The following is an 18,801-nucleotide window of genomic DNA, read 5'->3' on the forward strand; positions in this document are numbered from 1 at the left end:
ACCCTTCCGCGGATTGCCCGCCCCCGAGCACCGTGCCAGGGCCGCCCGGGCGCGCCCGCGGCGCCGCTCCCTCCGCGGTGCCGACGGAGACCGGGAAACTTTCGGAGAAAGCCACTTCCTCACCCGGCCCGGCCCGGCCCGGCGGGGGGAGATGTCAGATGCCGGCAGGGAGAGAGGGAGGGGGAAGGCGGGGAAGCCGCAGCCCCTCCGCCCGCTGCCAGACGGCCATTGAAGCCGCGGGCGGGAGGCGGCGAGGAGCGGCGGCGCACGGAGGGCACCGTCCCGGCTCTCGGCGAGCGCTGCCCCGCTCGCCCCCTCACTCCGCCCCGCGCAGGGCTTCCCCGCGGCCCCGTCCCCCCGCCTCTCGCAGGGCGGGGCGCGGGGGAGGGCCGGGACGCCGGGCGGTGCGGGGCTCAGCCCGGCCATGTCTCCGGGGGCGGCGGCGTCGGGCTGAGCGGCCGTGCGCGCAGCGGGGAGCGCTCTCCGCCACCATGAGCCGGCTGCCCCTGCCCTGCCTCCTGCTGCTGCTGCTGCCGCCGCTGCTGCTGCTGCCGGCCGAGGTGAGAGCGAGCTGCGGGAGGCGGGGGGCTGCCGCACCTGCCCCCGGCGCGGCTCGGCAGGGCAGGTGTGCGGCCGGGCTCGGGCTTTGTCCCGCAGCGGCTCCGCCGGTGCCGCCCGCAGAGGGGAGGGCAGGGGAGGCTGGGGCCGCGGTGTGGCCCGGCCGGGGCATTGCTCACCTGGGGCGGGATCCCCGCGGCCTCCCCCTGCCCCCCGCCCGGCTGTGCTGGGGTTTAACCCGGCGGGGCAGCCGCGTGGCTCCTTTCGGGGCGTGAGGCTGTCCCGGTTGTTTTCCTGGGTGAAAGCTGCCCTGGGTACAACAGGCACGGCTCCCGTCTCCCCGTGTTGTAGCCTGCCCTCCTCGTGTCGCTGCTGGTTGATTATATTAATAGGGTATATGTGGTAAGGGGGTCTTTGCGCATCGCCCGTGCCGCTGGTGCACATCACCCGCTGGGTTACGGCTTTCGGGATCAGCGCGGAGTTTCCCCGGGAAAACGCTGCCGTGGTGCGGAGCGAGCAGCCCTAGCGGTGCCGGGCAGCTGATCAGCAGGAGGCCTTGGCCAGCACGCTTGGCTTTGAGGCCCCGCTCTGTTCCCACGTGTGTTGCAGAGTGTCCTTCCAAGAACACCTTTCATTGATGTAAATCAGAATGGCGTGCCAGGTGACCCACTCAGCATGCTGGCACAGACTCTCAGCCTTGCTTCCCTCAGCTGATGTGTTCTCAGTGTTCCCGTAGGAGTGCTTCATGGCCGCTGTGAACTCCAGTGTTCTGGGGCTCGCTGAACTTTTGCTTCCAGATGTAGCCGCTTGTCCTCTCTGCCTCAATGGTTTCTGCTACAGAAGTGTGAATGTGTGTTGATAGGAACCAAGGTGCTCAGTAATCTGTGGTGACGGATTTGCCTGAGAGCTGTAGAGCAGAACTGTACTGCTGCTTTACGTTTTTGACTACTTTTTCCTTACCTTGCATTGATGCCAGCTTGTGATTGCGGCCATTGGCTGCAATTGACTGTTGTAAACCTTTGCTATCTCGTCTCATCTGTTTTAGTTTGGGGTTCCTTGCAGTGTTTTGTCATTTGATCTCTGTTTGTTGTTGTACCAAGCCTAGGTTTAAAATCTCTTCTGAGTAAGAGCTGAAACAGAATTGGATATTAAAGTATACCAGCATTTTGGAAGACCTCAGAGGAGGCCTGGATTCTCTTTGGGTACAGTCTTGCAGGATCTGCCTGCCATGACCTCTGTTGTTTGCAGTTTTTCTTCTCAAGCTGTGTATGATATCTTGTGACTTAGTGATCTCTAATGTTCTCTTAAGTCAGGCTCTTAATTGGTGTCTAGTATGATTAATAATAATACTAAAAACAGTGGAGCCGCTCTTCAATTACATGTAGTTAATTTTATGCATTCATCATCTTGGGACCCAGCTGTGGACCCTCAGCTAGGTCTCGTTAACCCTGATGTTATCAGAGGTCCTATCAACATGCTACAGGATATAGGTCAGATCTGCAGATTTTGGTGTGGCTCATAACTTCAGGTGGGGACCCTGCAGCTCATAGTGTCACTACTGAGAGTTCATCAGACAACATTCTCAATTTTGACTTGATTGTACTTGTGAATGTGAAAGCTGAGGCGAGGAAGTCTCAGTTTACTGAGACTCTCAGGCTTCTTACCTAGTGCTGATCAGCACCTGGTGGAGTTTTGAACATGAAGAGTATGTGCTTGGACTGCAGACAGGCGGGGAGAAAGGTCCTTAAGGATTTTTTTCCTTAGAGGACTAGGGTGTAAACCAGGTGCTCACTGATGGTGTGATTCTGCAAATCACCCTCTCACTAAATTTCACTGTAGCCACGTAGGGCTGGATAACTCATATTTGAAAAGTCGTTATGTTTCTATAGGCTGTAAGGATGCCTATGTAAAGCCTTGCTTAGAGGCAATGCTTCAAGTGCAATAATCTTGTTGGCTGTTCCAGTGCTGTTCACATGATCTTGCCCTGTAAAAATGAGGATGTTCTCTAACAGGGCAGATGAGGTCTTGCCCTCTAAAAATGAGGGTGTTCTCTAACAGGGCCAAGTCTTGCTCTTTGTGTAGGGCTCTTTGTATAGGCTCAGGCAGGTGTTAGAGTTGGCTGGTGTTGTTTGAGGTGTGGCGTGTGCTCAGGTGCAGGGACATGGCCTGGCACTGCCTGGGGAGGCATGGAGCTGCTGGAGGAAGGTGACAGCAGCTGGCAGGCATGTGGCATGAGCTGGGCCTTCATGTGCTGCCAGTAGGAACTATTGCCTCTTCCTTGCAGTCTCCAGCCAGCCCCTGAGTGGGAAGGCTGGGGTGGAAGTGGCTCTTGGCTGGCTCTGGCCTCTGTGTTGCCTCTCAGATGGCTGTGGGGTCGGAGAGGGGACAGCACTGCACACTGGCACCATTGTGGGCCCAGCCACACGCAGGGACCGGGAAGCAGCCGGAGCTGTGGAATAGCTGTGTCATGGCAGCTCCTCAGTGGTGTGATGGGCACATGATCTTTCTGTGGTGCCTTTTACTCAAGGATAAGCATCTTGCTTATTTTTCAGGAATTACAACATAGTGGGCAAGGTTGGAGTTGTTAAAAAACAAACCTTGCTCTCTGTTTCTTGTTGAGAGTGATCACATCAGTGATATGATAAATAACATCTAGTACTAAAAGAGCAACAGACAGTGGTTTTGGGCTTGTTTTGGTGTTGAGAATTACAAATGCCTTTTATGTGGACCTAATAGCTTGTTGTTACATCTTATTCCATGCACAGAACTACTGATACTGTGTGAGTTGATTATATAGGATTATCACTTATTTACTGGTCTGAATTTTCAAGTGAGAAGTTTAAATGAAGAACCATCTTATCTCAAATGTGAGCTTGCCATGTGTGTATGTTGCATGTGAGATAATGTCTGCTATATATTTGTCCTTATTAATCATCCTTGTTGAGTCTTCCTCTGTGTAGTACACTAAATTTAAATTTTAGTTTGTGAAATTATTCTGGGTAATCTTCAGCAGATGCAAGAAGAAGTTAATAGTCATTTCCATTTAACTTTGTGACTGGTCTACATACAGCTCATTTAGAGGCTTACAAAATAATAAAGCTAGAGAAATGCGAGGCTCCCTTGCTGCTTCTGTGCATGTACTTCTGGGGTAAACCCTTTAATGGCCACTATTAAAAACACAGTATGAGCATTGCTGATCTGGAGATCTGAGCAGGCCTGACCTTAGGCAGCACAGACCAGAAGGGGAAGCTGGAGCTGTGAACAGAGTTTGCTTGTGGCTGAGGAGCATAGAAATAAACTTTTCATCTGCCAGGCCAGGTTATTTTTGTATGATGATTGCTTTAATTTTTGCTTACAACAGCAACACAGGTTAATTTCCTGAGCTTCTTTATGTTCCTTACAAAGCCCCACAAGACAAGCACCTTCTGCAGGGCTCAATGGAGGCTTTGTCTTCAGTGTGGCATGGATGTGCTTCCTTAGAGGCATAGGCTGGCTGCACATTGCAGCACTCTCACATGGTTTCCAATACTTTGAGTCTCCAGCCAGCAACACACAACAAAATATCTTCTTCTGCATATTTGAGATGAGAATTGAGGCTCACAGTGGAAATGTTGTCTGTGCAAACAGCCACGCTATTATTAGTACTTCCTCAATTATGGGAGCTACATGCAAGTCTTTGTTGAGAATTTTCATGGCATGTAATTTTTTTATGGTTGGAGTTTCTAAATATGAGCAAAATTGCTGCTGCTTTAAAATCTTTGGTTGTTCATTGTGCAGGGCATAATCTATATAATTTTAATTTATGCATTTCCTTCCTAGAGTTACAGTGTATCATAGAGGGAGCATTTTGACAGTGCTGGAGAGTGGTTGGGTACTTGGATGTTTGTAGGTGCAAAGCCTGCCTATGACATTTACTTGCCTGCTTGAAAGATTCTCAGGATGAGTAAAGGCAAGAGACACTAAATAAACCAGTTGGTGGCTGCACATCTGGTTGTTAGCCTGATGCTTTTAGTTTGACTCCCGAATTTGAATGCAAATTGTACCTTGAACATCGTGAAAGGTTGCTGGAAGTGTAGGAGGAGCTAGCTGAGTTTTCTCCAGCAGAGAGGGCCTACTGCTATGTAGGGATGGGTGAGTGAAAGAACTTTGCCTTAAATGGAGCTATCAGTAGGAAATTAATTTTTCAGCAGGAGATGACTGTGTAGGGGAAGACTTCAACTGGGAGAGGGGGGAAGAAAATGAAGTGTAGGTAAACATGTGCTAATATGAAGTGTTAGAAAGCAAAGAGTGTGGGGGAAAGAGTGATCAGGCATCACAGAAAGAGAAGAACAAAACAGATGCACTGCTCTGGAAGGCTGCACCAAGGCTCTTCTCTAAGTGCTTTCCAGCTGTTCCCAAATGTATCTGCACATAAACAGGCCTCCTGGGGCTATTAATCCAAAATTCCAGGAGAAAATCCAAGATTAAGTGGGAAAAGTATTTCTGTAATCCAACAAAGAATGGACATGTAAATGTGGTCCAACCAGAGTTGAATCGATAAATGCATGGCCTCATTTAGTTATCTTCTATGGCCTTCATGGGCTTTCAGTAGAAAAGGCAGGAAAAGCTATGTCCATATCTTTCCATAAATGTTGTTGGTATTTGGCATGTCACTGAAAGTACTTCTTTTCCTATCATCATCAGGAAATTGGAAGAACCCCTTGATATTTGAAACCAAGCAGTCCACCCATCACTCTTTTCCTTCTCTGGTCTTTGTGAAGATACCAAAGGCAATGTAGGAAAGCTTCTTTCTCCACATGGAGAAATGCAATAGGAGAAAAGGTAGCTGTGCTTTTAACTGTGTCTCAGAATTGAAGAAAATGCACCTATAAAGAAAAAGAAATGGCAGCTCTAAAGGAGGAAGGAGGATGTTGGTGTTTGCTGTGGTGCCAGACCTGACCTTGGCTTTACATGGTGCTTCAAACCCAGCTGGTATGAGGGGGAAGAGGGCTAAGGCTGTGTTTGACACAAGTACTGCTCTGGGGAGGAGAAGGGAACCCTGCTAGGATCACCTTCAGGCTCTCCTAGCCAGTGCCTGGAAGTCTTTTTCTCTTCAGTGCTGCCCTTCTGCTTGTTTCCTGTTCTTCTTGTACTTCCCATTTGTTTGGTGCATTTCTGATTTTTCTCATTCTTCTGTACAGTTTCAGCCAAACTGAACAAGGAAAAGAAATACCTAGTGTGTCAATGGGACTCTCCTATTGCATGCAAAGGTTTTGTTATGTTCTGCATGTGGGCTTCTGCTTTAGGGTTGAGAATGTGGGTGTTTTCTTTAAATGTTGGGTTGGGTGTTTTGTTTATTGGAAGGGCCTAATGGTTTTTTGGTTGATTGGTTTGGCTTTGTGGTGTGCAGGAGAATGATGTCCACATACTGTAGTACTGGTTTTGTGGTCTGTGCACCAAATGAGCCAGGGCTTGAATATAAGGAATAATTTGTGTGAACTTCAGCCCCATTTTCCTCATTGAAGGTAAAAATTTTTGCTTCTGAGACTGTAAAATCGCCAAGTAAAGACTTGAACATCAGGTGCAGAGCGTTATTGCAAATTACAGCCTGTCTCTTGTGGCCTGGTAAGCAGATGCAGTCTCTTAGCACTTCTGAGCCCCAAAGTGCTGGAGCCCTCTCTCCCATCATAGTCCAGGTGAGTGGCTGGGAGCTTGCCCTTGTTAGGCTGTTATTTGTATCTACAACACAGCTGGCTCTGTGATCAGCTGCATTCTCAGAGTAATTCCTTACTTCCTTTTGCCAGTATTTTGGTAAGGGTTTTTTTTTTGGTGTCTGCCAGCTTGCAAGCAGTTGGGCTGTACCTAGCCTGCATAGGAGTGCTCCCCAGAGAGGGTTATTTGTGCAGACCAGCTTTGTGGAAAAGGTAGCCTGTCCTTGGTCATTGAGGGATGTAGATTGGCATAGCTTTAAATGCATATTTAAAAGCTTCTGCTAGTTCAGCAGGACTTTTTTTTTTAATGGAGTGTGTTAAAATGAATCATTCATGGATGTCTTCGCAGGTGGGTGTTAAGACAGGGAGCTCTGCATGCCTGTAAGAGGAACTCCTGGTCCAGTTCATGATGTTACACATCTTGCTCTGCTTGCTGATGGTTTGTCTCTGCAATGGTAGATGGCTCTGGAGGGTGTGGAATGCTTGTGGCTTTTGTTTCTGCATTTCCCGTCGTGGTGGAGCTTAGGCAGAGCTTTCTGTCATTATTTCCTCTTGTGCCCTTGGATTCTAGTAAATTAGAGCACTTTGAATAAGCATCCTTGTTTATTTTCTTATATACACACATGAGCAGGTCACTGCTGGCAAGACTGTTTCTACATACCTGATTTTGAGTCCTCGCTTCCAAATTCTATTTTCTACCAGCTCAGTTTCTCAAAGGAGAGAGCCATGCAGAGGGTGCCATCCAAAAGACTGTGAGTTTGTGAGTGCCACATTGACTCATGAGACAGGATGGTGCTGCAAAGGATGGGGCAGCAGAGCTTAGCTTTGGGACAGGCCAGCCTATATAAGCAGCAAAGCTTGTGACCATCCATGGTATTACAGGCTGGGAAAGCTTCCTGCTGCCTCCCTGTAGCAGTTGTTGTGCCTGCAGGATCAACAGTCCCTGTAGATAAGTGGAAATTGCTTCTTTCTGCTGCCTTTCCTTCCCAGCATTTCCTCATGCCCAAAGTAGCTCAGACAACTGATTCCCAGACTGTCCCCTTGAAACTTTCAACTTATTTTTCCTGAAGGTTTCATGATTCAGAAGGGGAAAATGGTGAGACTTCATTTTAGTTGCCTTCATCTGTCTGCATCAGCTTAAGGACAGGTGAATTGTTAGTTTCATCTGAATTCATAGTAAGAGAGGTCCCATCTTTGTCTTTATTTGTCAAAACCTGCTCTGCTGATTGACTTTGTGCAAGGTGGCCTCTGTGCTTTGAAGTGGAAAGAGCAGGGTGGATGCTGGTGTGGAAATGGACGAGGCTTCCACCACCAGGGACATCTGGATTGGAAAGGCAACCAGTTTTGTGTGCTAGCAGGGATTTGGGACAAGTGAGCTCTCTGAGACCAAGATGTGCTTTTGGCTGACAAAGAGAAGGGCTTCCACTGTTTCCCTCTGGGTTGCAGGTGAAAGAAATGCACATTAGCAGAAAGTAACAGTGTGAACCATCAAAAGAGATGGACTCACCCTTGCTGGTGGTTTTAGTACAATGTGAGATGTGCCACGGTTTCACTGTACTTTTTAAACAGTAAATGTGACTTTTTATGAAACACAATGTGAGGAAAAGAATGGGTGCCTGTGGCTGGCATCAAATTTACATATGTAAAATTGTATTGTGTTAATAAGGGAGTTTAGGGCTTTCTTCCTTTTGTGATCATGGTCTTTGATTCTGCAGGAATTTTACATACTTATAAGTACTTATAAATCAAGGGGGAAATAAAATGAACAACAACAAATCGGTAGGAGCCTTTTGGATCATCAAATTCTGTTTTCTTTATTTGCTTTTCTCTAGTGAAGGCAGAGATGGGAATTCTAATGTCTTCTTGACACTGCACGTTTTATAATTGCCCATTTATAATCAAGTTTAGAATTGAGTCCATGACTTTCCTGCTACATGAATTATATTTTTTAAATTCTAGTATTCTTTCCATCTGCTTGCAGGGTCAGCTGCTTCTTCTAATACTTGGCCTGAAGTTCAGTACCAATGAAAATATCCTTTTTGTGGTCAGCTCTGATGTGATATTTTTGTTAAGTAGGCTGTGCCTGGTTAACTGAGGTCTTTGATGGTTTCACCTTCTATGGATTTATACTTTTCTATTTTATAGAGGGGAAATGCAGGAATTGTAACCACAGTTTCCTTCCCACAGTCGTTGTAAGTGTGTATCTTCAACAAAAAAAAAGAAGTTCTTTCTCAGGGGAAGTTCGTTATCTTTGCATAACTTCCAGAGTAATTCACCTCTAATTCTGTGCAGCTGGGCACCAGGGAGAAATGAACAGCCCAACTTTGAGGTCAGGATCAGGCATTTTTATCTGGCACCCTGAGCATGTTGCAGACACAGGCCTGGTGTTCTAAACTCAGAGTTTCTGATAGATTTTGTACCAGACTGCTGAGGAAAGGAGACCAACGTACTCTTACATCTGGTAAAGGAGTGGCATTAATATTTGCAGGATAAAAGTTGTTTGTTGGTATTTTTAAAAAATTCAATATCTCTGCTGTTCAAAGTCCTATTTCTGAGATGAAAGGAAAAAATAAGAAATTTTTGTGAAAGTTTCTTTTGCATTTATTTTCAAGTGAGTGATAGACTAGCCAGTTATTCTAATTAACTTTGTACTAGTTTTAAGACTTCTTACAACCAACTAAAAAACCTATTGCCTTATTAGTACTATTAAATTGCTCATTTGAGTGATAAATTAAATGCATTGCCACATCCATTTAAAAATAATTGGAACTACCCCTAAGCTTAGCACATGCTAAGCACTGGTAGATATTGGTATTATGAATGTCTTAAATGAAATCCAATTTTAAGACAATAATTATGGGAAAGGACAAGGCTGTAAGATCTAGAAGTGGATCTGTTGGACCTTTGTTCTGTAATCTCCATAACAATGCAGGAAATTGTATGTATATGACAAATCTCAACAATACACTCCTTTCTCCCTATTAAAAGAGAAAACTTGCCTTTGTCTGTAACTTATTAAGGACTTGCATTTGGACATGTTAAAATTTCAGTGAGATCCAGAGGGGAAAAAATCCTAGCCTAGCCTTTTTTTTTTTTTTTTTGCTTCTGTTATGTGTTGAATCCATTTGGAGACGTTTTTTCCAGTTTAACAGTTTTTTTTCAGCCTTTTTTCCATTTTAACAGTTACAGATGAAATGTTGTTACAAAGTGTTTAGATGTTTCTTCAGAAGGTGTGACTTTAATGGCCAAGTCCTCCAGCACCATGTTAGTGAATTTTTATCTTCTTGTCTTTCTCTTCAATGATTTTTCACAATTGCTGAAGGGTAGTTTATCTAAAATATAAATGTCTTAACGTATTTATATGTGGATTTAAGGCTACATAATGAAACTGTAATTGCTTCTGAGCTTTTATTGTGTGTGCTCAATTCCTCTGTGACATTCTTGTTTCTGATGTCTGCTGTACACTTGAAGTAAAATAGCCACATTAAAGAAGCTGACAATCAGCTCTCTATATTCATGAATTTGAAGGCCTAAAATTCTTGGAAAAAAAGAGGTGCATCCTTAATTAACTTTATAATGTGCTTTTAAAAACCACCAAACACCCAAACTAAAAAAAGTCTTCCAACAACCTATTATATGCTTTTGATGATGAAAAGATGTAATTAGTTTATTGTACTCTGAATTCCGCTAACATTCTCCTTCTTTCTTGTCTGCAATATTTTGGGGAGTCCTGCTGCTGCTGCTGAGAGTGCATGTGCTGAGCTTTAGCCAGCAGCAAATATTTGCAGGTGGGTGCAATATCTGGAGCAGCCTTAGGCGATACTCATTTCCCAGTCCTACAAGACAGATCTACGGTATGTGGATTAACTGGTATTTATTTAACTATTGTCTTCTGACTCAGTCTTCATAATTTTACATGTATCTGTTCAAGTATTTCCTGGTTCAGTGTGTGAAGCACAGCACTGCAGGAGGAGTGAGCAGAAGGTCAGAGCTGCTATTGAGTTGCTGCAGAGCATGCTTTTCCCCCTTCACTGATAATGGAGCCTAGTTCTCTTCTTGGTGGAATTGGTTAGGACTTCATCTAATTGGTGCAAATAGTTCTCTTCTAAATTCTGAAAGTTTGAGCAGCCTACAAAAAAAAAAATGTCCTTTTCACTCACTTGCACTGTTTTCGACTTGCAGGAAGGGACTGCTGTACTGCAATGAGTTGTTAACTCATTAAGTTAATGAGTGGGTGATTCACACAGGGCAGCCCCTGCTTCATCTAGCAGAGCCACTGCCTGCTTGCAGTGCTCCTGCTGGACAGAAGGTCATTTCTGATGCTGCATGCAGAATTCTGTGCAGTGCACTTATGGTTTGTAAGCAGTGTGTGAGTGATTCCTCCTATCCCTAAGTTTAGGGCTATTCACAACACCTGGCACAGCTGCTGAGAAAAACAGTAAGTTGAAATGCTCAGCTCTGAAAAAAAAGCCTGTTGCTGCAGATCGAGTCTCCTGCAGTCTTGTTTCTGCAAATTGCCCACTTTAGTTGCTTCTTCTCTCTTGTAAATGATTGTTTTTTTTAATTGGAAAAAGGCAAGATGAAAGAGCAAACAGGTATCTCATATATGGGCATTTATTCAGTCATTGCTACGTGTGGTATTTGTCACTGTTGTCTCCAGATTTCATCAAAATTAATTCCATGGGTGTTAATCTGAGTTTTGCAGTGAGAACTGGTCAGCTGAACGTTCTGTCTCCTCCGGTAGAAATTGTGGAAAAGATGGGAGATAAGATAGTGCCAAACTTCAGTTTCCGTTCTGAACAAAGACCTCTTACTTTTGCTTTCCTGATCTCAGACATTTGCTGTTTCATGCTCCACCATGGAACATAGCGCTGATGAAATCCTGCTGGAGTTTTGAAGATAAAGCTAATGATTGAGAAGTTCTAGGACTTGCAGTAGGTTGTTTTGTCAAGATTTGTTCGAGGACTTGGGAGCTGCTCACCTGCCATGCCTCAAATCTTTTTTGCACTTTCCTCCCCTTTCTTTCAGTGGTTTTGTTTTGTGACCTGGAGGTTGTTAATGCCATGGGGCATTGCAGTTGTACATGGCTAGTACTAAGGAATCTTGTGGGGTTGGGAACTCTGGCAGTGACTTCAAAAAAGGAATCTTCCTCAGTCAGCAGGTGCATATAGGAAATCAGCATAGCGACCCACCTCACCTGTCTCCACCAGGATTCACTTCTGTTCACAAACTGCATCAAAAATGAGAGCTGCAAGGGGGAAAAAAAAGCTTCTTTTATATAACTTCCTGTATTTTGTGAATACAGGGTTCCTTTTTGGTCATGAATGGGTTATAAATCAGACAAAAGTGGGGTTGTGGGGTCTCGTCTCTTTCTTCTCTAAGTGAATTGGCTAATTCTTGGTGGGTTTGTAGATAGGAAAGGCATTCCTTACATCACGCACAGATGGGGAAAGGGTTCTTGTGTGGTGAGATAGACATTTACCTCTAGACACAGGGCAGCCTGTGGTAAACCACTCGAGTGCTTGGGAAAAGGGAGTAGGAGTGTGAGTGAGGCTGCACAAAACCTTGGCAGGCATTTAGTGGGACAGTGAATATCACCCTGGATACGTGTCATGGAGCAAGTCCCAGTTCTGAAGCCTCTACTCGTAGCAAGTGGTGCAGTGAGAGGCATTGGGATGCTAGGGAACTTCTGAAGGGATGGCACATGGATGTGCAGATCCTGCGAAAGGTAACAGCCATTCTATGGAAAAGGTGCAAAAATCAGTATGCTGGTGAAATATCTGTGTTGTGAATGGCTTCCATCAGGCTGTTCTAGCCCCAGGCAGCGTGTATTGTACATAACTGAAACAAACCCTTTTGTTGCTTTTGCACAGCAAGTACTGCTTTTTTTTTTCTGACCAACAAAACCCACAGTTTGTTTCTGGATGTCCTGTAGGGCTGTGACTGGCCTTGTGAGCAGTCTGTGGTTTGGATGTGTTGGGTGGTGTTTGGAGGACTTTGAGACGTTCCTGTCCCTGCTTTAATGCAGCAAAGAGAGCTAAACAAGAACTGGGGGTGGGTGTAGCTGAGGAGGACAAGTGTACAAGAGGCTCCTTGAGCCTGGGGTGTAGGCACTCCTCCATCATGTCCATCTCTGTGGAAGGAGAAGCAAAGTTTCTGAAGAAAAGGAAGTAGGCTGTTGGGGGGGGGTGATGAGTAAACAGAGTGTACATGAGCAGCAAGACTGCTGCAGCCTACGTAAGCTAGCAGCGTGCCTCAGCTGTTGAAGCTGTGCCCAAGTATGTGCTGTTTCATTACACAGAGCTGGACCGTATTCCCTCTGACATGAGACCGACCAGTCCACCTCCTCCTTCTTAATTAGATCCTCTTGGGATGAGACATCCCTTCCTGAAATGAGAGGGAGGCCAAATTCACACGCACCCGCCACCCCCAGACCTCTGCACTTGACAGCTGTGATAACATGGCACTGTCCCCTCTAATTTGGATTCTGGTTAAAAGTGATGGAAGACATTTCTGGACAGCTCATGTTGAACCTGCAGACTCTCTCTACATGAGATCATCATCTGTGTGCTGCTTGCAAAGAGGTAATGATGATCAGTGTTTGCTGATGGTCAACCCGTGATGATCTGAGAGCTTAAGAGGAGTGAGCCTGTCTGGTTCATCTGCTTCACTACACAGTAGCAAAGTCTCCAGTCTGTGATGGCCATTATTGAGGGGAAGATGTGACTGGTGTTACTGTTTGCATGTGTGTGTGTATATATATATATATATATATATATATAATATTATACTTCAGAACTCAAAACTCCCTAGTTGGGAGTGGGGCTACCTTGCTTTTGAAAATGCACGGGAAGGCAGTCTCTGTCTGAAGTGCCCAAACGTGTGTTACTTTAAGCATGTATGTGTGTAAACACACAGTCTGAATTTAGGGGTCATTTCTGTGACTTCATAATCCATCTCTGAAAGCCTAGGAAATGTTGGAGTTAAAGCTGCCAATTTGACTCTGCCCCTCTGCAAAGGATGGAGGCAGAGCCACACTCTTCTGCTCCCATTCTTGGCTGTCTTTGCTCAGTGCCTGCCCCCTCATGAGAAGGTGCTGCTGGAGAAGCTTCAGCTTGCCTGGGTATATTTTGGGATGCAGGTAGAGGGTGTCCCAGTGCAGCTCCCCATACAGAGCCTTACTAAGAGGTGTGTTTGCCCCCATGATTTTTTGATTAGCTTTTAAGCTGAGGTGAGAGCATTTCCCCCCCCCCCCCCCAGTGCTCCAGTTCTGCAAAGCCTCCATTAGGCAGAAGTCAATTAAGACTTTTTATTTTGATATCCTAAGTATTTCTGAAATATGTAAGTTTTTCCTAGCTACAGCAAGGGCAATTTTAGTGAAGGGAGCACTAAAAGGGTCAGGAAAGTCCATTTCTTGCCAGACCATAAAAAAAAAAACGGTCTTTAGGGTATTTAGCATTGGCACAGCAATCTGTTTTCCCCCTTTCTCAGTGTTTTGAAGCATTTTGGTTGCAACATTTCATAATTAACTAAATATATACAGGCAGATGCTGGCACATAGTCCTAAAACTTTGCCTCCAAAGCACTTGGGGTAAGTTATGAAGAGGGATCTTCTGACAGGAGACCCTGAGTAATGTCACATTACACCCTGTGAATTACCATTCAGATTTCTCATTTAACTAGTTGGCCTTGATTTTCAGAGCACCAGTGCCTGCCTCCCTGTCATACAGAAGAGCTCTTCCTCCTGCTCCTGTCCTGCTGCAGGTGTTCACCCCCAGCCAGGCTCTGTGGTGTGGGATGCACAGTGTGTGAGAGCAGCCCCAGTTAGAGACACTGGGGTGGTGATGCTCAGGTGAAATCTCCAAGCACACCTGAGATGGGCAGCCTTGACAGGGCTGTGGCACAGCCCAGTGTCACAGCCTTTCCTAAACTCTCTCTTCTCTGGGCCAGATAATCCTGGTGTAATTTAATGGGTGAAAGCTCCACCCATTCTCAGTTTTCTTCGTGCAAGTATGGATGGTCTTTCTCACAGCATTTCTCATACTTGTTTCTAAATCAAGTGTATCCCATTTTCTGAAGTCTTCTCTGTATATACATAATTGCAATTTGTCATTTTGATTGAAAATCCATCCCTAATGGCCCTGTCTTTTACATGTTTCCCTATAACATATTATTTTAGAAACATAGCTATTTTCATAATTTAGCATTTTTATCAATATGAAACTTCAGAACATGATTTCTCTATTAAAAAGTCTACTGCTAAAATTCAGCCCTGTTCTTTACAACTTTTTTTCTCCTCCTTTCCTTTTCTGCCCACACCTCAAGTCAAATTTTAGGTATGTAGGTGGAATAGGTTTTACTAATGAGGGGGAAACAGATAGTTACAAGTAGTGATGATGGAGAGGAATAAGTGCCTCTATTAGTGTTGTGACAAAGTGTTTTTTGCAGGACTCAGACTGTAGTTGCACATGGTCTATGGTGCAGCTTCCACCCCAATTTTCTTTCATGCTTGTATCCAGTTTTTGCATATAGACATCACAGAATAGTTTGGTTTCATTTGTATTTGTTTAGCTTGCTGAGGAGAAGGAGGGTGGTGTTTTAATTGAAAGCAAAAATTCCTGTGAACCATATGCCTCACTTTTCAGTCAGCTCTAATTAAATTTCTTTTTCCTCCCTGTTTCCCCTTTGTGTGCATGAATGAGAACTTACGTGGGAGATCCTCATCACTGTTATTGTGTCACAGTCCTGTTTTATGATCTTGTAGTTCCTTCTGTGTTGATCGGATTTTGTAATAACAAAGATTGTTATTACAAACACGTTTTTTGTGTGGAAAGAGCTAATGGAAGTTTAAATATTGCTACTGTAGGTCCTTTGGTCAGTATTTCAGAGTGATGATGAAAATCAATGTGTTGAGCCCCTGGGAAAACTGTTCTTAAATGTGGAGAAAAAGGCACGAAGGTCTAAAGTAACAGTGAAGTGAAGACACACAGACTTGGACTTTCTGAATTTCAGTGCTGCTAAGTCATTGGAAGGGGACCCTACTCTTGTTTTAGCTTTCTACCAAAAAGTCATTTTTAATACGAGTCAGTTTTTGAGTAACTATAAGATAATAGGATACTCTAAGTAATATAGACACACAATATATTTGTGTGTCATATATATCTCTATATATATGTGTATGTAACTGTGTATGTCCACAGTATCTATTTGTAAGTGTGGAACAGAAGAGAAGAAATGAGCCTTTAGTGAGAAATAATTTATTTTGCTATCTAGTTTTGTTTGTTTATTATCAAGTATTGTTTGAAACAGGCTAAAGGAAAAGGAACTGTGTTGAGATAAGCAGTGGGAGAATAATAAAAAAAAAGACATGTACTTGGCTTAAATGATGTCCAGACTTACTGTGATATTTTCCAGGCACTAGTATTTTCCTTTTTTCCTAAGATTATAAACAGTTGATTTTTGTTGAGTCTACAAAATAAAGAAGAGCAAGAGTATTAATATATTTAACTGTTCCTGAAATGTGCATTGGAGTGCTTTGTTTTACTCCTCCTTTGTGCTTTAAAGAGGAACCTTTCTACATCAGGTTTTAACTTCTATAACTGATTAAGGAACCATTAACTTGACAAATAATCGTGTGATGAATGGCAGGGGGGAAAATGGTGAATCAAATAGTGAAGTACTTGAATGGGTTCACCTTAGGCACTTAAAAAGAATTTCATCAGTAGAACATGCCAGCATTGTTTCAGTGGCTCTTCTGTTTCTGTTCGATCGATTCTGGGCAGGATGTCTTTTACACAGGCATTTTGTGTAACCGTGTCTCTGTAATTGGAGGAAAAATCAAGGGTCTCTCCCAGCCCCAGCGTCGCTGGTGTTGGTGTGTGTGCCTGGTAAGAAGGGTCAGGCAGCTGGTGGGGGCATTGTAGTGGTGTGTGTTTGATGTGTGTGCCTGAGCTTGGCAGGCCCTTGCTGGGCTGACATGTATCCACTCCAGATCCTCTTCTGGTGTGAAGCTGCAGCAAATACATCTGAGCAGGGGATGGAAAGATGGGATGAGTTCCCTGGGGTTCAGAAGGAGCACTGAAGGTTTGCCTTGCCAAAGCAAAACATGCATGCTTGCTTTCTACCCATCCCATCTTGAGGGGAATTTGGATTTCTTTAATGCCCAGGCATATGCTTATTTGTCTCCTTATGCCTGCAGCTCATTATGTCTTGGTTTAACAAGGTGTTGTGTGCATTTGAACTACAGGAGCCTGTTCTCTACAGCTTTTGGCCACATATCTGTGTCTGTTTTGTAACCTGGATGACAGCACTGCGAACTTCCCACTGCAAGAAGTTGTTTCTGGAGAAAAGAGAGAATTAAAAAACATGTGATGGATTTCGTACTTACTATCGAGAATGTATTTTCCTATGAAAATAGAATCAATGGAAATTTAAGTCACAGTCTCCTATGACATGGCAGAAAATTACTTATATGTACTGATAGAGCTCTAAGAGATTTGTTGCAATGTTTGAATGTCTCCAGATACATAAATAATGTCATATTATCATATCATGGTCTAGGCATATGTTGCCTTCAAACAGGAAAAAAACATAATACTGTTTGTTTAAAATTTTCTTTTCAAAAGGCATGTGCCAAAAAGCAGTATGCTGGAGAATAAGTTCAGTTATAACCAGAAGGCTTTTTTTTTATTAGCAGAATTGTTTGTGAATGAGCAATGGAGATAGTGACCTACAGGGTTTATAAAATGTGGGAATCTGCCTGTCTAGCCAGCACTATAAATAAATAAGAAAGGCTTTTGAAAGATTTTTGTCAGTTCAATATACATTATTTTGTTTCAGCAAGTCTCCTTTACTTCACAGGCTCCGTTCTGTATATGGTGCTATTTATAATCTGGGGTGGAGGAAGAGTCTCTGGGAGTGGGTGATTCACAGACAAAATAGGGCCATAAACAATGTTAACACTGTGGCATAATCTGATAAAATCAGAAACTTGGACAAAGAGTGCAATGCTGTTCCTCACTAGGGCTGTTGTGTGGCAGCTTTTTCTCCCTTTCCGCTGACCTTCTCTGACTTGCCAGAAATGCCCTCTAGTTTTGTTTTCCTGGGAGCCCAGCACTGAGCTGCTGAAGGTTAACCTGAGAGCCGTGCTCTGGCTCAGCCTCCTGCCTGACCCATGTGAGGAGTGTGTGTCACCGCTGGTTTTCTGGGACGTGGCAGGGGAGTGTCCAAGGACTTTGGTAGCTCAGTGGTTGTGTCCTCTGCACCCTGGCCTGGCTGCAGAGAGCTTGTGCTCATGGCCAAAGGTGGATCAATGATTGTATCATGGGCTGGGAGTTGAGGAGATGAGTTATGGATATGTGCTCTCTCACACTGCTCCGTTTGTGGGCTCTGGCAGAGAAAATGGAGCGCTTAAGAAAATCTGGAGCTTGCCTAGGACTGTGCTGGGGGACAGAGGGCAGAGCAGACAAGAGCTGTGGGACCACACTGAGGTGGTGTTTTGAGTGTGTGCCTTTATTATACAGGTAGAAATAGCATAACTACCTTCAGGAATAAGATGTGTGCTTCCTTATGCCAAATGGAACACTGACAAAGTCCAGGATTTGTTACTGGAAAGAGGGCAAAGTAGAAGGATTGTGAAGAGCAAGGACATAATCATTGATGCTTCTCTAAGGCTCTTCTCTAAGTTGGAGGTGTTATTTGAGCTGAACTCTGAGGCACAGTATACATTATATGCGTGTACATTTCTTTGAGGCTCTTACAGTCTGTTGGAGGGAAGTGATTTGTCAAACTTACCCAAGTACTGCATTGCAGAGCCCATCCTAAAATTCAGGGCCCATAATTGTCTGTCCAGCAAATCACAATTTAGGGAGTCACACAGGAGAGAAGTATATGAAGACATGAAGAAAAAGAGTGTAGCACAGGAGTTAAAGATGAAATTTTTCTGTGGTGGTGGATGGGGATCCCAAGGTACTTCCTGCTCAGAAGCCTGTAGGAACAAAATCAGAAATAAATTTCTGAGCATTCAAGCCACAACAGAGATGGAAAGCACATACAGTTAATTTTAAAAAGAGGAAAAACTAGCCCAACGAAATAAAAATACACAGGCAAAAGTGTGCACTCATCGTAGGCAGGAAAATTCTATCTTTTGCTTTCTCCTATTATGGGAGGGGTCATTGTTTCTTTTTCTAGTAAAAGAATCCTTTTTTAAAATGTCTGTGGGAAAGGAGAATAGTCTGAATTGAGTCTTTGAGATGTTGTATTACAGAGAGTCACAGAAAATGTACTATGCAAATGACTATCTGCCTTATTAGATGCCTCAATAGAGTTCATTGTCTCAATATTGCTATTATTGGAGATGGATGGACACTACGTGATTTTACCATCAAGCTGAAAAACTTCAGTGTTACAGTCTCATTACGAGGGCAATAATAGTGCACTGACTTAAAGGAGAGAATTGAATTAAGGGGAGTGAAAGGTCCATTGCTCTGTCCATTTTAGTTTGTCTTTTGTAGACTGTGCATCGTTTTAGGGGTCACAACAGGGGGGTTTGTGC

General features: G+C 44.2%; 1 protein-coding gene across 1 annotated transcript in view; it reads left to right on the forward strand.

The window, feature by feature from the left end:
* Window positions 1–284: 284 nt before the first annotated feature.
* Window positions 285–18,801, forward strand: part of LOC118687564 (receptor-type tyrosine-protein phosphatase eta-like) — a 73,040-nt gene continuing 54,523 nt past the window's right edge. The window contains 1 exon segment of the mRNA XM_054515273.1: window positions 285–560. Coding sequence (XP_054371248.1) covers window positions 492–560 — 69 coding nt within the window. The 5' untranslated portion in view covers window positions 285–491.

Source organism: Molothrus ater, chromosome 6, assembly GCF_012460135.2.
Source record: "Molothrus ater isolate BHLD 08-10-18 breed brown headed cowbird chromosome 6, BPBGC_Mater_1.1, whole genome shotgun sequence".
Taxonomy (NCBI): Eukaryota; Metazoa; Chordata; class Aves; order Passeriformes; family Icteridae; genus Molothrus; species Molothrus ater.